This window comes from Felis catus, chromosome D4 (genome assembly GCF_018350175.1).
Source record: "Felis catus isolate Fca126 chromosome D4, F.catus_Fca126_mat1.0, whole genome shotgun sequence".
Classification (NCBI taxonomy): Eukaryota; Metazoa; Chordata; class Mammalia; order Carnivora; family Felidae; genus Felis; species Felis catus.
This window is the reverse complement of record NC_058380.1, coordinates 75,824,799-75,846,594: the sequence shown is the minus strand read 5'-3', so window position 1 is coordinate 75,846,594 and position 21,796 is coordinate 75,824,799. Positions and strand designations below refer to the sequence as shown.

Here is a 21,796-nt window from a genome sequence, read left to right as displayed (position 1 = left end):
CAAGCTGGAGTGGATGGCGGTCTTCTCTCTGTCCAAAGCCACCAGGCTCCATCTATGATAGCACTTGTCAAACTGACCACCTCTGCCCATTTACCTGACAGCCCCCCTACACTGGGCTTTCAGATGTCAAAGGAAGCGTCAGCCTTGGTCATCCTAGCCCCGCAATGCCAGGCACAGTGCCTGGGGTACAACAGAGAGCATGTAGCTACTCCTTTACTTGTTAGTTTTGTAGGGTTGCTGGTCACAAGGTGAGGCAATGGTGAATCCCAATGAGAACATGGGCTCTGGGTTCACATCTAGGTTCTGCTCTTTCCCGGGTATGCCAGGTTGAGAAAGTCACTAGAATCTTTGTACATGAGTTATCTCTTTTGTAAAGTATGGTAATAGAACCTATTTTATATGGATGCTGTTCATGTGGTTTCACATGGAGATAATAGGGTAGCACAATGCTCATGCATAGCGGAGGCTCAAAAAAGATTTATGAGTATTATCATTATATTCATCCAATGCTTTCATCCATTAGGGGCCTCATGAAGTGTTTAGTCTATCTGAATAACTTTGCAAATTCCCTTAAATATACATAGTAAATTCACATGTATCATCCCATGAAAAATCCAATTAGCTAAGATGATATTCCTCCTTTTCCTCAAAGTTTTTATTTGTTTGTTTTCGCCCAGGGAACCATCCATCAACTGCATTTGGTTTTCTCCAAAGCATGTCAACAAATATTTGGTACCTGTAGGTTAACTTAGAAAATATTTGATGTCTGTGTAGGATACCAATTCTAGGTAAAAGTACTAAAAAAAACTTTATTAAAAATACTACTTATATTAATAATAATTATAGTAATAATAATAATAATAATAATAGTTTTAGATCAGCAAGAAGAATGATATTGTTCGCAGTATTTTACCAATACATCTCTATCCGGCTCCAAAATGAACAGACTGAGTTATAGGTCAGGTTCTACATCTGGTGAGTTTCTTTTTTTATTCTTTGCGCTAAATTAGAAAATCCCAAATCACAATTACGAGTTGTCAGCAATGACCGCAAGTGTTTCCTGGATATTCTGGATACGCAGCTCAGTCTTAGACCCACAATGATGGGGCACTTTCCCTGGAGACTGCCTTGTTCAGTCGCTCAGTACTCCATCAGAACAGCTGTGTCAAGAGCCAGAAGTTGATGTCTTAATGTGGGAGAGAACAGTGAAAGGCTTCCCTTTCCCCAGTTGCATTACATTAAGCACTGGAAACTGTATCTTCATGTTTAGTTGTTGCATTTGGATGGGATCTTAAGTGCACAGGACAACACATCAGGAGTTTCATTCTCCGACCAATGAGGAGCTTTATCTTCTATGCTTCATGAGTCAAATTCTTGGCCATCAGGTGATTTGTACCATAATTCAACACTTAAAAATCCTTATATTGTCTCCTTAATATTAAAACCTTGATAATTCATGCTTCGTAATTATAGCTGCAGGACATTTAAGACATGGATATATATCCCTGAGATATGTCATTTCAGCAATTCACTTGAAGTTGTGCAAATAATCATTACTGGCCTTGCCAGTGTCTATATTAAAAGAAAGCATCATTTTTTCATTCCCAAAACTGGAATTAGTACCTTTCTTGTCACAGCCCATATACTTCAGTCTGTGGGAGTGGTTGAAACTTGGACATTCTTTCTGTACAGCACGTTGAAAAGATGTAACATGCTGGCCGTCATCTGATCATATATGCAACATTCAATATTTCCTTCAATGGAAGTCATGACTAGAAAGCAAACTGCTGGCCAGTAACTGATGTCTGTGTGGATGGGTATTCATGTGCAAATGCTGTACTTGCACAACTGTGTTATCCTTGCTAGCCTGGCCGGTCCTTTCATCCCAAAGCAGGTTTCCAATTTACATTACATGCCACACGATCATCGGTACCAAATTAAATTGCTTTTCCCCTCCAGCACCAGAGTCAACGATGAACTGAAAGAAGGAGTCATCTAGCACTTTTCTTTCATATATGTACCACACCTATGATTCATGGTCTGCATATCAGCGGTTTCATCCAACTGTGAAACAAATTCTCTTTACGGCGCCCCTCCCCCTACAGAAACAGTCACTGCAATGCCACATTGCACAGATATTATGTGACACCCAACAGCGCCATTTAATGATGGGATTTCGCCAATAGCTTGTTTGTCCTCTCCATGTGTGACGTTTATCATTAAACCTGCCGACGATTTTAAAAGTCTCTTAGCATTAGTACAACTTGCAACCACATTAGCAATAAGGAACACAAAGTTAGCAATAAGAAACTTAACTGCGAATGATTTCTGGTCCCTTTTTCACCTCTAGGGAAAAAACTATTCGATGTTGTGCCAGAAAACATTTTTGTGCTAATTTTGGAGGAAAAAACTCTTAAGAGGAGGTTTATTTTATTTTTTTTCAAAAAAATTTTTAAACAATGCAAGACTCTTGATGGTTTCTTGCCCCTATTTCACAGTTGTGCAATACCTCACCCTGTGGACAAGGGGATAAATGGACTGATGACCCAATAAAATTCATGGTGTAGACATGCAGCTTTCTATTTTCTACTCACACTTTTCCTTTTTGGCTGCTCATGTGGAGTCTTTACACTTTCTGATTCCTTTGCCCCCCTGCACTTATTTATGTTCATGTTCAATATTCACCCTGGAGTGCTGTTTACTACATGTGGTTTCAGCATTATAGCAACTTAGGATATTTTGTTATTTTGATGAGCCTATGATCCATTTTGTAAATTGTTACTATAACACGGCTACAACAGAAACAACAAATAAATACACAGTTTTTAACAACTTGAAACAGTAGCCAGCAAAGAATATAAAAGCGTTTTGACCTGGATGCATAGCGTCCTGTTAGCTGAATGTGGGCTGGGATGGAAAAGACAAACAGAACCCTTAGAGTCAACATATAACAACCATAAGTAAGAGCATACTGTAGTAAGTACATGACAGTAGCCCTGTCAGAATCATATTCTATATTACATACTTGAGAAACAGATGTGTTCCAAGAAGAATCACTGCTTTTCTTTTGAGGCCAGCAAGCTACTTGCAGACAGACAGGCTGCTGGGCATTGCTGGGAACTCACAGCTCACACATCGTAGAGTATCTCATAAGCTCTTCTATGTAGCACCCCGACCATCTCGCGGCCTGGTTAACATCACTCCCTCCTCTTTCATTAATGAGATCTACTTACTTCTGGATAATGCCGTCGCCACAATATCCACTCCCGTGGATGTATACAGCAGCAGGTGATGGCTCACTCTCTTCACTTCCCGAAATGGTGATGACCCAGTATTTGTACACACTGCCAAGACTGAGATCCCTGGAAAACAAAGAAGACTGTTAATGAAGATGATCAGCTACACAGACACAATTCTGGGGGCAGACAAAATTGATCCCCTTGAGGATATTCTATCAGTCCTGCTTACTTTTGAAAGCACACATACATTAAGTCATCCAATCATTTTTATCATCTGCTATGGTTAAGACACTCGCCTACGCATGACAGACCACACCAGAACGAACAGCAATAATAACTAGCATCAATTGACACATGACTGTGAATATTACTAGATACATTTTGATCTTTAATTTAACCTTCACAATAACCCTGGTGGATAAGAGTCGGATGGTATGTGGCCCAAAATGAGGGTGTCTGGGAGAGAAACTAAATGGGATAAGCAGACAGAGTGGGGAAAGTATCATGCCAGATTCTGTGGGCACAGTCTGCTCTTTCCCCCTCATTTCAGGAACTCAACAAAACCCCATTACGTGTCAGTAAGCCCCTTCCTTATACTGCACATCCACTGGTTGTCCTTCTCCCCACCTCCTGCTCCTCTCCATGTGTCTCACTCTAGACTAAAGGAGCAACCATAGCAGCATCCATTAACTGACTGTCAGGCTTGGGGCTACACACATTGTGTGTATTTTCTCATTTGAGATCAAAACAACCCTACGTGTGTACGAGTATTTTCATGTTTATTTTACAGATGATAAATCTGAGGCATAGAGAGGTTAATCAACTTGCTTACAATCCTATGCTACTAAATAATATCCTGCATTCTGCCTCCATAATCCCTAGGTTAGGCCTGTTTTAATAATCTCATCCCTTGCAATGGGGATTCTGTCCTGAATTTGCAATTCCAGGCACTGGTGCCTGCCAGATTCTCAGTTTGCCTAGCCTGCATCTCCCCTCTGCTCTTCAGACCTCCCAGGGCAGTGCGTGTTCCGACTTCCTCACACTCAACCTTATCACCAGATTTCCACCCTCCCCTTCATTAGCCCGTCTCAGCTCCCTGCTTGAATTCATCCTGCCACCAAACCTGGCTACTGGCAATTATCCTCCAAGGCAAAGATACATTTATGTCAATTCCACGTGACAAAATCACCACCCCCGTTTCCTTGTTGACCATTTTCAAAGGGCAATGTTATTCCTCTTTTTATCTCCCCCCACCCTCGGATTAATTATTTACTTTTTAAGAATAAAAAAGTGTCATGGGGGAAAAAAAAATCCCACAAAATGATAATGAAGAGAATTCCTATCAGATTCCAGAGTTGGGGGGTGGGATTTCATAAACAAAAGGATGATGTCAAAAAATCTCAAGTTCTCCTGCCCATCTGTTGTTTCAGCTGCTGTTAGGGCTGGGGCTGTTTGGATAAGGCCAATAAGATAACAGGTGCAGAGGCAATGGGCAGACAGTGTCTCCCAAATCTCAACACAACGATGAGTATGAGTTTATGAGCACTGGAGGACTCTGGTGAGGAATATAGCCTTCCTGAGAATGTTGGACTTGTTACCCAAAAGAGACTTTGTTTTGGCAGTGCTAGAGCAAAAAGCACTATTGAGGGTAGACTAGAAGTCCCTGGGGATTCCATTAGCGTTCTGTTCATGAAAGCTAGGTGGTAAAATGCATACAAATCTTGAGCTATTATATGTATGAATATATGAATTAACTGTTGCCTTGTAAACTTCTGGAATGCTGATTTGGTGAAACAGGCTTTCTTTTTCTCTTTTTAAAAAAAGCTTTTTCGGTATTTTAGCCACCTCTAGATCAACAAATGTACACTTTTTCTGGTGGTACTTCTAAAACTGAATATCGTGGAACTGAATTCCTTGGGGGAAGGGGAGAGCGGGGTCTTCCCAGGTGATACATGGAGACACAAGATAAGGAAGCCGTGCATTCTACTGTATATTCATCTTCCTCTAAAATATGGAGGCATGTTTTATATTAAACAAATGTGGCCGTGTTATGAAATAAAAAAGGAAGTTTTCTTCAGGCTACATCTCAGGCCACTGGGGCATATGGTCACTGTCTGAACTAGACGGAGCTCTTCTGTGGAAAGCAGGAGGCTGTGAGAAGTACATCTCTACGTTGCGTTTTTCCTTGTACTGTGCGTCACAAATGACTTATGGCTGGTAATATTTAAGGTACTCTGCTAATACTTGTGAATGTTTTCCGCCTCCCCCCTACGTTGCCCTCGTTGCTCCCCTATTCCTCCTCCTCCTTCTCAATAAACACAAATCTGAGGCAAGCAAACACGTGTCTCTATCCTGGCTTCGTCACTTACGAGCTCAGAAGTCACAGGCAGGTTGCTTCACCGCCCTGAGCCTGTTCTAAATTAGTCATGACCCTGACCTCATGGCATTTTCTTACAGATTGAATGTGAAAACATATATAAAGCATATATGTGCCCAGCCTCTGATGGTTAACAAATTTTAACCCATCACTATTAATGCTTAAGTATCAATATTCTCATTCACTGGAGTTATGCTATGCTCTCTTCAGTAGAAGGGATGGAGTGACAGATAGCTACATGTAACCTTGGTTAGGCAAACCCACAAACTGCACGTGCCACAGCTTAGTGGAAAGTCTCTTTTCTGCCGCATCATGTGGCTACAACACCCTCAGTGCCTGCAGCTTGCTCTCCCTCCACGCGGCTATTCCAACTTCTGAAAATTCTGGATCCCAGAGTGTTTGTCTTACCCCGGGGCAAAATCGGTCTCCCTATAACTTCCGCTCACACCTCCTTCTTACCCACTAGCATCACGCAGAACACATCTGATTGGTAGGGAGACCTTGATAAGCCTCCTTCTTCCAACTGTGTGTGCACAGCCCATGTGTCATTACCTCCCAGAAGCCTGACAGCAGCTCTTGGAAGGAGGGGTTGTTATCCCAAGTTTCCAGATAGGAAAAGAGAAGCCCAAGTCACTACTTTGGTGAAAAGGCAGGGAAAGGAAAGCAGTGCTGCTGCTATTAAAAGATTATGTTTTCCCACTGAAGAATCCTTGTGATAAAACTACATTTCCTCCATGTTGAAGTCAAAATTAATGCTGAGGGCTCTTTTCTCAAGAATCTAGGTAGAAAAGAATTCTTTTTTTTTTTTTTTAACGTTTATTTATTATTGAGAGACAGAGAGAGACAGAGCATGGGCATAGGAGGGGCAGAGAGAGGGGGAGACACAGAATCTGAAGCAGGCTCCAGCCTCTGAGCTGTCAGCACAGAGCCCGATGCGGGGCTTGCACGGGCCATGAGATCATGACATGAGCCGAAGTTGGATGCTTAACCAATTGAGCCACCCAGGCGCCCCTAGGTAGAATAGAATTCTTATGGAAGGACAAGCTAGTGACCTCTGAAGCCTTTGCTGGAGGTTAGGACCCATTTCGCGCTTGGTCTAAAAGTGGGACATTGATGTCAAGTTGTTCCCTTTAGCTGCTACTGATACCACCTGGTCTTATTCTGTCACTTAAACTCCTCATCCTGGGCCTCCCACATCCATCAGACTCTAGCCTCTGTCCCTGTTCCCCAGCCCAGAAGCTTCCGAGTGATTCCTTCTGCATCCCTGCTGCGGCCAACATCTCAACCTTGATGCCTGAACCATTCTGTGGTATCTCCCTTTTCCAGAACTGCCAACACCATCAGAATATTATGAGATCCAAAGCCACTCTTCGGTTCAAAATCTCATTTAGAGCAGTGAGGGGCCTCACACCGCCAAGCCAAAACTCCCTATTTACTCTTTTGCTTGGAACTAAAATGTTACCACTTCCTCTGAAACGTGATTAATTGCATCACTTCTGATTTATTTCACAGAATTCTCAGTGTCATTTACTTACTTTTTTTAAAAGCTAAACCTCATTAGCAGTTAATGGTCAATTCTTCAAATTGCATCTCAGATTAATTTCATCAGTCCAGCTAATAAATGTAAATTGCAGTCTTGAAATGGGATGAGATTGCTTGGCTACTTTTGAGGTGTTGTTTTATGCACCCTTAGTATGACTTCTTTTGAAAAAAAAATAACATTTAGCCATCGTTCTTTCACAAACCTCTCAAATGACGTATCAGCCTTCGGTTCGCCTTTCTGGCAATTATAAAAGAAAACAGTGGCATTTCTAATTGGTATTATATTTCAGTATCCTCCTCAGAAATGTCATATTGATGGTAATGTGGATCAGATCGGGAGCCCAATCTTTTAATTTTTAATTCCATTTTTATTTTTTTTAAGATTTCATTAAAATTTTTTTTATGTTTATTTATTATTGAGAGAGCAGGACAGAGAATGAGCATGGGACGGGCAGAGAGAGGAGGAGTCACAGAATCCGAAGCAGGCTCCAGGCTCTGAGCTGTCAGTACAGAGCCCAACACGGGGCTCGAACTCACCAACTGCGAGATCATGACCTGAGCTGAAGTTGGACGCCCAACTGACTTAGCCACCCAGGTGCCCCTTTAAAGATTTTATTTTTAAGTGATCTCTGCATTCAACATTGGGCTCGAAACTGTAAGTTCGAGGTCAAGAGTCACATGTTCTACCAAATGAGCCAGTCAAGTACCTTGAGGGCCCAATCTTAGAGTAGAATTTAGTTATAGACTATTGCCATATAGTCTATAGACTATTGCCAGATTATGAAATCATGATCTTGAAAATATTAATATGGACATAAATATCCATAAGGAGGCTAAGCACCATCTGACCTAGCTTTCGGCAAAAATGTGTACTTCTTAAACTGTTGATGTGTAGTTTATATCACACGTGACTGGTCCACGAAAACCCATCTGAAATCTACAGGCACGTCACTTCACTTCTTCAGGTCTGTTTTTCTACCTTCTAATCAGGATATAGGACTCTTGCCCCATACCCACGCAAAAATGAAATGAGAAATATAAAAGCCCATCAGCAGAAAAGAGGGATCGAGAGCCTCACTGCACTATACACATATCCCATTTTGCTGCTCCCAGGCAAAGCTCTAAAGCCTCTTGATTACTCTTTATTGACCCCTATTGTTTCCATCTTATAGCGTTCACTGATCACAGTCTGTCTCTCCAAACTGTGTCATGCTTCTTTGAAACTCCTTCCTCTGCAATAATAACAGCGACTGTCATTTCTGTTTGTTGCCTGTTTATCATACACTTGTCACGATGCTTGGTATTTTCTATGAATCATCTCATTTAATCCAAACAACATTTTCTTGAATAATTATTATTATCTCCCTTTTCAGTTGTTGAAAGTCGTATTTAGGAAGGTTGACCTACTGCCCACAGTGACATTGCTTTTGGGACAGAGACTTGAGCCAGGTCTATCTAACTCCATCCCAAGACAGCACTTTCTGGAAGTGGAAGCTGTTATGAACAGAGAAAATACCGCAGAAAAGTTCAAAGACCTAGTTCTGAACCAAGTAGAGTCCACATACAAAGACCACTTTGAAAGTTGTAGGGCTTAGGAGAAATACAAACATTCCCTTAAACACTACCACTACCACAAGCCATTTCCTGTCTCTGAACTGTCTCTGTCTCTTCATCTATGAAATGGAAATCTCGGGAGAAAGACAATCAACTTTGCAATGCATATTCCTAATTTAACGAGAAATGTAGTTTTGTATTTTTCTGTCATGAGCTTTTCCACCAGCTAGAAGCCGCCTCAGCAGTTAGAACTGTGCACTGAGAATGGGTATAGTTCAAGACCTACCACCAGATTGTCTGAGCTGGACGACATGGTGGGGGGGCACCACCTACGATGCATCTGGCTGAGGAAGAGCCCAAGTATTCCAGTTCTGCCCTGGGCCAAGGATCAGAGGGTAATACCCAAGCACTTTGCATACCAACTACCAGCCAAGAATGGGAAGAGAAGGAAAACACTTTCTGAGCCTGAGATGATGTACCCAGGAACTTTATACATACGATTATTACTGTCTTAACGAGAAAATATATCAGTTAGATAGAAAAGTATAGAGAACACTACAAAATAAAAGTCCCTAGGCTCACTACCCAGCTTTGTCAAATTATAACACTTCGCCATATTCCCTTCATCTCTTATTTTTGTTGTAAAAAGAAATAAAATATACTATTTTGTGTATTTGCTTTCAACCCACCTGTGTGCTCCACCTGTATCCCATTTCTCTATCATGAATGTTTTCATACATATGCATTGTTTTGCGTATTTTAAATTTCATAAGTGTTTTAATACCCTATTTATCAATATGAAGCTGACATTTTTTTGTGTCTAGCATTATTTTTTGAAATCGTACACACTGATACATAAAATTATACACATGGATACATGCAGCTCTAGCTCATTATTTTCACTGATGTAAATATTATATTGTATGAATATACCACACTTCATTTGACCATTCTTTTCTTGATGGACATCTAGGTGGTTTCTATTATTATTGCCACCATTAATCCTTTTTGTTTGCTATTTCCAATAATGTGACTTTAAACATTGGGTCCATTTTCCTTTGCACACAGAACAAAAGTTTTCTGAAAGAAATGTATCTAAAGTAGGATCTCTAGGATGAAGGTAATCGATTGCATCTTCAACTTTGTAGATACTGCCAAATTATTCTCCCAAATGGTTATACCAATTAAGTCTGTTGCCTACAACAGACTTCCAAATGCTCCAGGTCTGTGTCAGCACTTGATTCTGCCAAACATTTTTTGCCAATCTGATGGATATTAAAATATCATTTAATTACTCCTGCATTTTGCCTTTCCCTGATTACTAACAAGGCTGAGTATCATTTCATGTGTTTGTTGACCACATAGGTTTCCATCCATGTTACTTGCTTGTTCATCACTTTTGCCTGTTTTAATTGTGTTCTTTTTTTTTCTTTTTCTCTATTGCCATGTAAGTATATTTACGTACACTGCGTACTAATCCTTTATAATTAAAGGTACTGCAAATACTATTTCTAGGTCTGTGACTCCTCTTCCTTTTATTCTGTTTAGGCTGCTTTGTTGAGCAGAATTTTTAAATCATCTCCTTCACGATTTGTCCTTTTTATATCTTGGTGAATAAATGTTTCTTTCTGCCAAGGTCATAGCATAGTCACCTCTATTTCTTTTGAATAGTTTTAAGGTTTTTATTTTCACATGTATGGCTTTAATCACGAACAATATAGTTTTTCAAGTGGTGTGTAATAATGATTGTTTTCCCCTCAAATACGGATGAGCCACTGGCCCAGCATTATATATGTAATAATCCTTTTGCTACTGAACTGCAATACCACATCTGCCATATATCATTCCATACTTAGATAAGTTTGTTTCTGGGTAATCTTGTTTCATTGGCCTATTTTTTCCCATCACCTTATCAATAGCACTTTGTCTTAATATCCAGAGTTTTATAAAAGTCTTGATTTATGCTACAAGTCCATTCTATACTTTGGTTTTCCCCTTCAAAAGACCCCTGAGATCTTCCACGTGAATTCAAAGTTTCATTTTTTAAAATGCCTGTTGGGATTTTGATTCCAATTTCATTGAATTTATAGACGTATTTGAGGGGGAAAGACATCTTTATGGTATTGTATCCTCCCATTTATACACACACTTCATCTTTTTATTTATATAGGTCTCCTTTTATGGTTTCAGTAAAGTTTTAAAGCTTTATTCATAAAAATTGTGATGACATTTTATTAGGAATATATACCTAACTTTGAGCATTTCTAGATGTCAGCACTATAGTAAATGGTAGCTTTAATCTATGTATCTATCTACCTATCGATCCATCTACTCACACACATATACACACATGTACCTGCATATCTGTATTTGTATTCTCCTATTTGGAGACTAATAAAATAACTCAGTTTTACAAATTGATATTATATTTAGATGTCCTCATAGACTGTTTTGTTAGTTATGCCTACTGTATTTCAGTATATATCCTTTAGGAGATTAAGGATGTACCTTTCTATTCCCAGATAACACTGTTTCATTTGCTTTGTCTTGTTTTGATCATAAAGGGGCCTGATTTTAACAAGAGACTTAAATTCTGCATCTAGTAAGACAACCTTGTTTTAGAAACATCATCTCATATGCTACTATTGTGAATTACTGGAATTCAGAGACCATCTAACATTAGAGTCTCTTCTTATTCTGGGATAATCATGTCTATGTACAACGTGCATGTTTGTGTGAAGGCAGAGGTTTTAATATATTGCTGAATTCTGTATGCTAATATCTTCCACAAGTCTTTGGCTTCTTGGTCATATATTTAAATTACCAAAAAGTTTTACCTTTGTCATTTAATTACCTATTTATTTATGTATTTACTCATGTATGTATATATGTACGTATTGTATCATGGAGATAATGTTTTATGTGACACGGATTCTTTTGATTTGTTGTTTTCTGGCCCATGACATGGTAAATTGAAAAAGTATGTTCTACATATCCCAGAAAAAAAATATGTATATAACTTAATTCAGTAGCAAGGTTCGACACACTTTTATCAGATGAAACATTTTTTTGTGTTGTTCAAAATCTTCTAGATCATTATTTTAGCTTGCTTGATCTATTAATTATTAAGAAAGGTGTGTTAAAATATCATAATATCACAGATTCATCTCTCTTTTACGTAAGTCATTTTTTATTTATACATTTTCAGGTCATGTTATTTGGTATATTTCAGCTCAAAATCGTTACATAATTTCCTTTCATCATTTATATGGTGACCTCTATATCTTAGTAAGATTTTTTGCCTCGATGTTTCCTTTATCTGATGAATATTAATTAGTTTTGCTTAGTATTTGGCTGGCAAATATTTTCCATTCCTTTACCTTTCACCTTTCAGTGAACTTATCTTTAGTTAAGTCCAACCTGAGAACCTTCAGAGGTGACTTTAATCCGATTAGTAGAAGGACTATTGTATCAGATTTATTTTTCACATCTTGTTTGGGCTTTTTAATTATCATTCCTTTTTTTTTTTGCATATTTGTTTCCCCTCTTCTTGCCTTCATTTGGATTTGTTGGATTTCTTTATTTCTGCTCTCTCCCCTTCTCAGTCCATCTAATCTTTGCAGACTGTATTTTCCAATTATATTTCTTTTTCTCGTTTATTCTAATATACTAATGAATATGCATGCTTGTCACCAAGATCAAACTTCAACAAAAACCTTGGTGTGGACTGCTGCCCCTTCTCTGGGTGTCTTGTTTACTTTTTTTATGTTTTAAATTTTGACACAGGAACTCACGTTCATTAGGTTTTAATCTGTGGGAATCACATGTCTCCTGTGTCAAATCTATATCCTCCTAGAATGATTTCAAGTTCACTTCTAGGTACCCCTGGAACATCACTAACCCAGAACCTTTTCCCTTCTCTCTCTTCCTCTCCCTCTTTTTTTTTTTCCTTCCTCAGTAGTTTCCCAGGTCAGGCATTTCCAGACAACGGTGTGCAGTATAAATTCAAACCTCAATCTTTGTAAGGTTTAGGCCATATGCATATATAGTTTCGCCTAGTACACCTTTTCACCATGCATGTAGACTTTCAGGGGTCACCACTGTGCCCTGAAGGCCTTAGGTACAATTCCTCACCTTGAAGAGCTGCAGGGCCCAATCTCTTCTGCTATGATAAGCAAGAATACTCAACCCACTCAGTTGCCAAAACTGATGATCGTCCCTTATCCCAATTATGATGGTAAAACATCAGCGTTGGGGCTCACCTGTCTAATTCTCAATTTCATCTTATCTCTTGCCTTGGCTACACATTTTCCTGCTTTCCTGCTTTTCAGTCGCCCATACTAAAGGATGATACTTGTATCGGTTACATTTTCATCTAGAATGTCCAGATGGATGCTTTGTATTAGAAACACCTTTAGATTAGCTCCTTCACCAAATTTCTTCATCCTATTCCTAATATAAACTTGAAAGGTAGAAGGCATTTATTTGCATTGTTCAGTTGAGGCCCAGCATAATGTAGTGACCTGCCCCAGGTCGGGGAGATAACAATTGTAAAGCAGAATTTAAACCATGCTGTTTGACTCTAGAACTTCTGACCTTTCCATGACATTGAGTGGACTCCTAAGATAAGCTCATGGTAGTAAGCAAGATATTAATACCCAATCCAAGTACAGAAGACTGAAACTATCTGAAGATAAGACAAACTCCTGTTCATAGTCCTAAAGCCTTCTAGGAAGCTGCAACGCAGACTGGATTACATTTTATTTCCTCTGTAGACTTGTAGAGGAAACTAGCTTCAGTTCTAACATATCTTTAGGGTAAGAGCTGACCTTTTTTTCTTAATTGAGAAGTGACAGCATATTATCATAATTGCTTTATTTTTTCCTAACCATAAAGAACACTCACGTTTCTTTTAACAAATTAGAGCTCTATAAGAAAGAATTAAAAACCAAGGCAAATCTTCTCAAATTCCATCACCACCCTGAGGCAGGCTACCAAGAACATTCTGGTCAGCATCCCTTCCCGTATCTTTGTACATATAAATGCGCACACATAATATGTTCCGTGAATGTAAGATCCAAATCTATCTTCACTGATTCATCTTTGCTGTTTACAAAAAAGGGGTATAGGAGAACTAAATCGAGCTAGTGAGCTCCACACTAGATAATTACATTTATGGCTTTGACCACCTTTTCAAATTCTGGATAAATATACAGTAAAACCTTGGTTTTTGTGAGCATATTTTGTCCTGGAAACATGTTTGCAATCCAAAGCACTTTTATATCAAAGCAAATTTCAGGAACCATTGGCTCAGTTCTGATTATGTGATGTTTGGTGTCACATACTATTCATATTGCAAGACATCGCTCATTTATCAAGTTAACATTTATTAGAAATGTTTGCTCGTCTTGAACACTTGCAGAACAAGTTACTCGCAATCCAAGGTCTTACTGTATTTATATCATTTCATTTATTCATCCATTTATTTGTGCAAAGAGCATTCATTGAGTACTCCCAGCTTCTTGTGGGTCTGGGATTCAAAGGTCAATAAACTAGGGCCCTGCCTTTAGGATGTTAATAAGCTTTGGGGGGAAAAAAGTCAATGGATGGCTTTGACACAGCCTAAAAAGTGTAGGGGCTGTGGGAGCACAGAGTGACATCTGACCCAGGCTGAAGAGGAGACAGCCTGAGAAGACTTCCCAAGGGAGGATTACTGGCTTGACTGGAGAAAGGGAAGGAGGAACCAGGTCAGGAAAAGGAGAACAATGGCCTTCTAGGCAAATGATATAATCATATTTGTTTCCAGGAACCCTCTTGCACTGTTGGTGGGAATGCAAACTGGTGCAGCTGCTCTGGAAAACAGTGTGGAGGTTCCCCCCCAAATTAAAAATAGTATCTACCCTATGACCCACCAATAGCACTGCTAGGGATTTACCCAAGGGATACAGGAGTACTGATGCATAGGGGCACTTGTACCCAAATGTTTATAGCAGCACTCTCAACCATAGCCAAATTGTGGAAAGAGCCTAAATGTCCATCAACTGACGAATGGATAAAGAAGATGTGGTTTATACATACAATGGAATACTACTTGGCAATGAGAAAGAATGAAATATGGCCTTTTGTAGCAACATGGATGGAACTGGAGAGTGTTATGCTAAGTGAAATAAGTCAGGCACAGAAAGACAGACACCATATGTTTTCAGTCATATATGGATCCTGAGAAACTTAACAGAAGACCAGAGGGGAGGGGAAGGGGGGGGAAAGTTACAGAGAGGGAAGGGGGCAAACCGTAAGAGATTCTTAAATACTGAGAACAAACTGAGGGTTGATGGGGGGTGGGAGGGAGGGGAAGGTGGGTGATGGGCATTGAGGAGGGCATCTGTTGGGATGAGCACTGGGTGTTGTATGGAAACCAATTTGACAGTAAATTACATATAATAAAAAAATCGTATTTGTTTCATGGAAGACCATTTTGATAGCAGTGTAGATAACTGATTTAAGGGAAAAGGTGTAAAGGGTTATGTGGTTGGTAGGGAGACCAAATATCCCCCATGGAAAAAGAATGATGCAGGAGCGGATGAGTACCTATCAAGTTTTGGCCCCACGCTAGGTGCCATGTCCTATTTTGTTTAAAGAGAAATGAAACTTACAACAAAATATTTTTCCTCGCTAAATACCTCTGGAGCTGTGTGTAGTCCTCTCTAAAGAGTTTCTTTCTTAACATGCATACATTAAGGTTATATACACTCAGTTTTGTGCCACATAACAACATATTCTTTAATTCCAATGTTGTATGGGTATCACCCTGAATTCTTAAGAGAACACTTTACTTTTGTTCTAGGCTGAGTGCCACTTTGGTCTTATTTTATACCAGGAGAGGGTGGTCATTAAGGATTTGGGATGGAGAACACCACATGTCCTTGGGGAAAAAACAGCTCGAAAGGCAGAGTCTGGCATCACTGTGGATGCCCCCATCCTACATGTCAGGAAAAATGACCATAGTTCTTCCATTAACTTTGGTTGTGATTTTAGATGAATTAGTTTTCCTCTCTGGACTTCACTTTTCTTCTGCTATGGAAGGAAGGAAGGAAAGAAGGAAGGAAGGAAGGAAGGAGAGAGGGAGGAAGGAAGCAAGAAAGGAGAGAGAGACAGAGATGGGGAGGGAGGGAGGAAGGAGAGAGAGGAAGGAGAGAGAGGAAGGAAGGAAACGAAGGAAAGAAGGAAGAGGGAGGGAGGGAGCGAGGGAGAAGGAAGGAAGGAAGGAAGGAAGGAAGGAAGGAAGGAAGGAAGGAAGGAAGGAAGGAATAAAGGAAGAGACAGAGGGGGGAGGCAGGAAGGGAAGGAGGGAGGAAGGAAGGAAGAAGGAAGGGAAAAAGGAAAGAGAGAGGGGGAAGGAAGGGAGGGCAGGAGAAAAAAAGAAAGCATGTATGGAGTTTCTGGTAGGACTCATCCCAAAGATGAAGATACCATCATTGGTTTCAAAGAGTTCAAAGGCCCAAAGGAAAGATAAATCAAGTACAGGATGGGTATAATCTAAGGTAGAGTTCGAAGAGCCACCAATACAGAGGGGAACCAAATAGTGGCTAGAAGGATGCAAAAGGCTTAGGGAGACTTCTGACTTTTGCCTTGTTACCAAGACAATATCCATCACTTATTCCTCCTGGTGACCAGTATGAGCTCCAAACCATAGTCTGGATGAAACTAATGAGAATGTGATGGCAGGGGTCTGCGGTCCACTGGGCTTCCCGATCCCTCCCAGTGGGGTTCCGGTCTGTCCCCCTCACACAGGTAACACAAAGCTCATTCTTTTCATGCTTGCTACGCTGCCCCCACTCTGTCCACAGCTCAGGAAGGAGCAAATGTATATATGCAACAGATTAATTCCAGCAGCCTTTGATAGAATTGTCTAAAGATCTGCCCTGGTACCAATTTAAAACACAGTAGCAAATTTAATAAAACTAACAGTTTTCAGCCAAGGCCTTTGTTATTTTGTTTTAATCATCTTTTACCACCAATTGAAATGATTTTCTACTTTTCTTGGTGCAATGACATAAAATACAAGGGAAAGAATGGAGGGACAATGTGGAAATTATAAAAGATTCAGAGCTTCAAATTCTGGGATAAGGTAACGGCAGTGCTGAGATTTAGCTGGCCGTCTGTGTCAGGCACAGATCGGAAGGGAAGACATTTGCCAGTTTGGGGAAAACACCACACCTGGATAGCATTAAAGAAAGGGGAGAGGAAAGATCTACAAGGGACTCTTGTTTTTCCTGAATGCAACCAAAGGTGATGTGTGACGGCTTCCCCAAACACCCCTGCTGGTGATGGACAGGTCTCTTGATTACAGAGCTGGGGATTGTGACAAGTTGACCGGTCGCCTAGGCCTCTGGGAGCCAAAACACCAGCTACGGTTGGAGGTAAACAAGGCATGCGGCACAGTGTGAAAATCGAGGCCAAGTAGGGGCCAGGGAGTCGAGCGGAGGGACCCAGTGACAGCTGGTGATTGAGGGGCACTAACTGAACACAGTTGTTGAGGACCAGGGGCCAGTAGGGAAAGCAATGTCCTTTCTCCTCCCTGTGGCCTCTCTGGGTGGCCAGCAATTTTATTACTGGCAGAGGGCAAGCCCAGCAGCATTTTCGAATGTGGCACCACATCTAAAACCCTTTGGGGGCTGGGCTTCTCTTTCTTCTCTCCCCCCAGCCCGCCCACCCCATGAATGCTTTGGGTTCGGTGAAAGCCGGCGTGCAGTCAGCAGACTACATTTCCCCTCAAATTTTGAAACCCATGTGCACTTGGGGAAAATGTAATCCTTATGTTTCTGATTCATTTACACTTAACTCATCAAAACGCTATTTTGTAAGAGCTATTTGATGTCCACGAAGCCTTCTAAGCCCTTTTGTAAGCCTTGCGTCTTAGAAGCAGGAAGTCACGTTTCTGACAAGAGGGAGAACTTGAACCTAAAAGGTTGAGTTTGTTTTGAAATGAGGGCGCCTGGAGGGTCACGTGGACCCTGCGCTTGGCCAAATGTGTTCTCTCATTTCCTATACCACCCCCCTCACCAGCGCCAGCTGCCATGACGTGACCGATGTCGGCTCTCTATGACTTCACTCCGAGCATCATCGGAGACTTCTCCGTGATCACAGAGAGCCTGGCTCAAATTTGAGCTCCACGGTTTGGCCAAACTCCAGCACTCTGTTATGTGCGGGAAGGACCACCTGGACTGGGAGTCAGGAGCCCTTGGCTCGATTCCCTGTACTGCCATCACAGGGCTGTGTGCCTCTGAACAAGTGACCTCCTCTCTCTGGCCTTAATTCTCTCAGTGGTCAAGTGTCAGTGCTTCAATGCTCCTTCCAGGTCTGAGAGCTTTTGGGTCTAATTCCTAGATGGGAGGGGGCGTGAGCACTTGAGAATGCTCTCTGCTTAAAAATCTGGAGACAGAGCTGTAGACAAGGAGTGGAGCTCAGGAAGGAAACACAAAAATGTAGAAACAGAGCTGCATGCCTTCAGATACTACTTATTCCAAGTTTCTAATCGTAGGACGGATATGAGAGTCCAGAGAAGGGGAATGAATCGCCCCAAGTCATACAGAAAATTAATGGCAGAGTTCAACTGTTCTGGTATTTTTGACTAACATCCTTGGATGGAAGTTTCCAAATGTTTCAGTTCATAGTACATTGAAGCTGGGGCAAAAAACCCTACTTCCCACTCTGACAACAAGAATGTGAGAGCCGGCGTTAGCATGGAAGGCGGGGCACTGCTTTGCATGAGGCACAGGGAGGTGGCCTCTGGCTTGTATTAAAGCCCATGAGTGAATGATTAATCCCGGGCAGAAAACAAAGCCCATGCCTTGTAACGTTATAGGCATTAGTGCTACGGAAGATTAACCCCCTGACCCCCCGGGGGTCCTTTGCAGAACACTGGACTACATTTTGAGAATCAGTGGATGATGAAAACAGGTGGGCTCATAGGTCCTGTCTGCCCATCTCACCACACACACATGCACACACTCCTACGTGCATGCACACGTGCACACACACTCGTGCGTTCACATGCATGCACACACACACACACACACACACGCACGTGCATGTACACATGCACAGGCTCACCTCACTTGCTCCTGAGTCTCTACACAGGGAAGAAATTTTACGGTTCAAAGTGAACTCTAGCTGTGTGCCCGCCACTGATTCATAGCTGGCAACTGGAAGGCACTTTCAAACTGTTCTGCCTCTCGTCCCGACCTACATATGCCTCTACCTCCGCGTTCTGTTTCCGTGATGCCAGTACCCTAGGTGTCTGCCATAACCCACACGCCTGCCTCCTCCTTCTGCCAAGTACGTCCATCCCCTTAGCTCGGTGTGTCCAGTTCTCACCACCCCCACCTCATCTCCTGCTTCAGTTCTGACAACGAACAGTGCCTTACTTACCTGTGTCCAATCTGTGTCCCCAACCCTACATTTACCAGAAAGCCACTCATGACCAAAGAACTATCCTGAAACTAAATCTGATCAGGATCCTCTTACCTAACACTTTGTGGCTCCTTACTACCTACCCTCAGGATGAAGCCCAGCCCCTCCAGTACAGTACTCTAGAATCATCGTTACTGGCTTCTCTCAACCTCTCTGACCTCTTTGCTCATCTGGTCTTCCTTAAATTCCACCCCCCTCACCCCATTCTGCCAGGAGAAAGTAGTGTTAACTCCCATCCCTGACTAAATACCCTGGCCTTGGCTTAGGTCCTACCCTTCTCCCAGAGCTTCTCACTGAGCCTTTAAGCCAAGTGGGGGCTCCTACCTACATGCTTCTTTTACCATAACACCTTCCTCACTATTTTGTTACCCTTGTTTATCTGTCCACTTCTTCTACTAATTAGATGAAGTTTCTAGAGGGCTAGGACTCCCTTATTGACTGGTTTATTTATCCCCACTGCCTAGGACATGGCCTGTTATACAGACAGTGCTGAATAAACACCTGTTGAATGAAAGCAAGACTTACTTACATCATCTGGCCCAATACCTTTACTTTAAGGATGAGGAAGCTGAAGCCCCAAGAGAAGGGACCATACTATAAGATTCTCTTTGGTCTTTCTGATTCTCTGGTAACTAATCCATCTTGGAAATTAAAAGAGAGGCCTCATACCATATATCATCTGCATCATCACGAATTTCTGGCTTTATTGTTATGTCACAGGGTTTCTTCATGCGTGCATGCCTACATGCATTTATTTACCTACATTGGCCATCTACTTGGTGCCTGGCCTGGCACCAAAAGCTTAGGCTAATGTGGCAAGTACTGCTAGTCCCCACCTCTAGGGTCTCACTGTCTAGACAAAATGCCACTGACCAGGAGAACCACACTGATACATTCTGAAACAGTCCCAAGGAGAGAGCTTGGTAGGCTCTAAGAGAGAGACAGGATGTTAACAAGGGGTTCTGAGAGCCCCAGCATTTCTAGAAGGCTTTCTATAGAACCGGCCAGTCTCTGAGCTCACAGTCCAGACTTGTGGCTAACGGGCCATGCAACCTGCCCCGTCCCCCCCTTACAGCATTAGATGCACTCAGTGAAGATGAGACTTCAAGGAGGGTCCAAACAGGCTGTCAGAGCTAGAAATGTCCTTTGAAGTTATATACCTATGTCTTCATTTTACAGAAGGGAGACTGTGGTCCCTAGATGGGGAGTCATGGATCAGGGTCGGAGCAAGTTTTAGGAAATCAATACTGGAATCCTGGTCTCCTGATTCAAGGGTCAGCACTTTGGTGTTTTGTTTTTTTTTTTTCCTTCTTCTTCTTCTTTTTTTTTTTTCTTTAGCTTAGTTACAGAGATTAAGTGCAATTTTTCTTTCCCATCTTCTAATCCGACAATGAACCTTAGCAACTCTGATGAGAGTTTCATGGGAAATTGATTCATGTATGTGTCTGTGCATGTCTGTTTTTGCCTTTCACACATACTCTCCAGACTGACCCTGGCCAAGAACAAGCCTAATGAAAACCAAACAATAGAAAGAATCATGAACATTTAAATCTTTATGGTTCCCCAAGATTGCATTGTGTTCTTGCAAGACCATTATCTCATTGTTTTTTTTAGGACACCCCTCATGAGACTGCATGGACATCACCCGCTTTTTCCAGGGGAAACAGCTGAGACTCAAACCACTGAAAGGATCTGGTCAGGGTCACACAGCAAATCAGCCATATGCTGGTCCGGGAATCAGGTCTCTTAATTTTGAATTCAGACTCTCTAAAATAATGTCTGAGGTTCCTGTTTGCACAGACACAACATAAACCCACTAAGACCTGCCTGAAGGATTCTCATCATATCTGAGCACAGACTGAATGGATTCTGTCCACTCTTCCTGCCAACGTCCAGTGTGAGATAAATTCCTCCATTCTTTCCACATCTGTAATTACTCTGATGGCTGTTATTTTCCTTCTCTTTCCTATTCATGTATTTGTTTGCTTAAAAATCAGGAATTGGAGAAGCACAACTAAAGTCCAGTCCATCCTACCTACCCCAAGGGCAAACAGCGAGAGAACAAAGAAGTAAGTGATATCAAGACACTCATTACAACCTGATTTCACTAACTCATTGTTTTCCAAAGGGCCTCCTGCCCTACCCTACCCTCTAATAACATACTAAATTAAAATCTATTCTTTTGATTTATATTTCTCTGATAAAGAAGATGTGGAATATATATATCTACATACGTACATACAATGGAATATTACTTGGCAAGAATGAACTCTTGCCATTTGCAACAATGTGGATGGAACTAGAATATATTATGCTAAGCAAAATAAGTCAGGCAGAGAAAGACAGACATCATATGATTTCCTTCATATGTGGAATTTATGAAACACAACAGATGAACATAGGAGAAAGGAAGGTAAAATAAGATAAAAACAGAGAGGGAGGCAAACCATAAGAGACTCTTAAATACAGAGAACAAACAGAGGGTTGTTGGAGGGGTGGTGGGTGGGGGAATGAGCTAAATGGGTGATGGGCATTGAGGAGGGCACTTGTTGGGATGAGCACTGGGTGTCATATGTAAGTGATGAATCACTGTTTTCTACTCCTGAAACCA

General features: G+C 41.3%; 1 protein-coding gene across 1 annotated transcript in view; it reads right to left on the bottom strand.

The window, feature by feature from the left end:
* The window catches only part of PAPPA (pappalysin 1), a 241,865-nt gene that overhangs the window by 129,591 nt on the left and 90,478 nt on the right, over positions 1-21,796 (bottom strand). Inside the window, exon 8 of the mRNA XM_023242643.2 lies at positions 3,234-3,362. Within this exon, the coding sequence (XP_023098411.1) occupies positions 3,234-3,362 (129 nt within the window). The remainder of the gene's footprint in view (positions 1-3,233; positions 3,363-21,796) is intronic.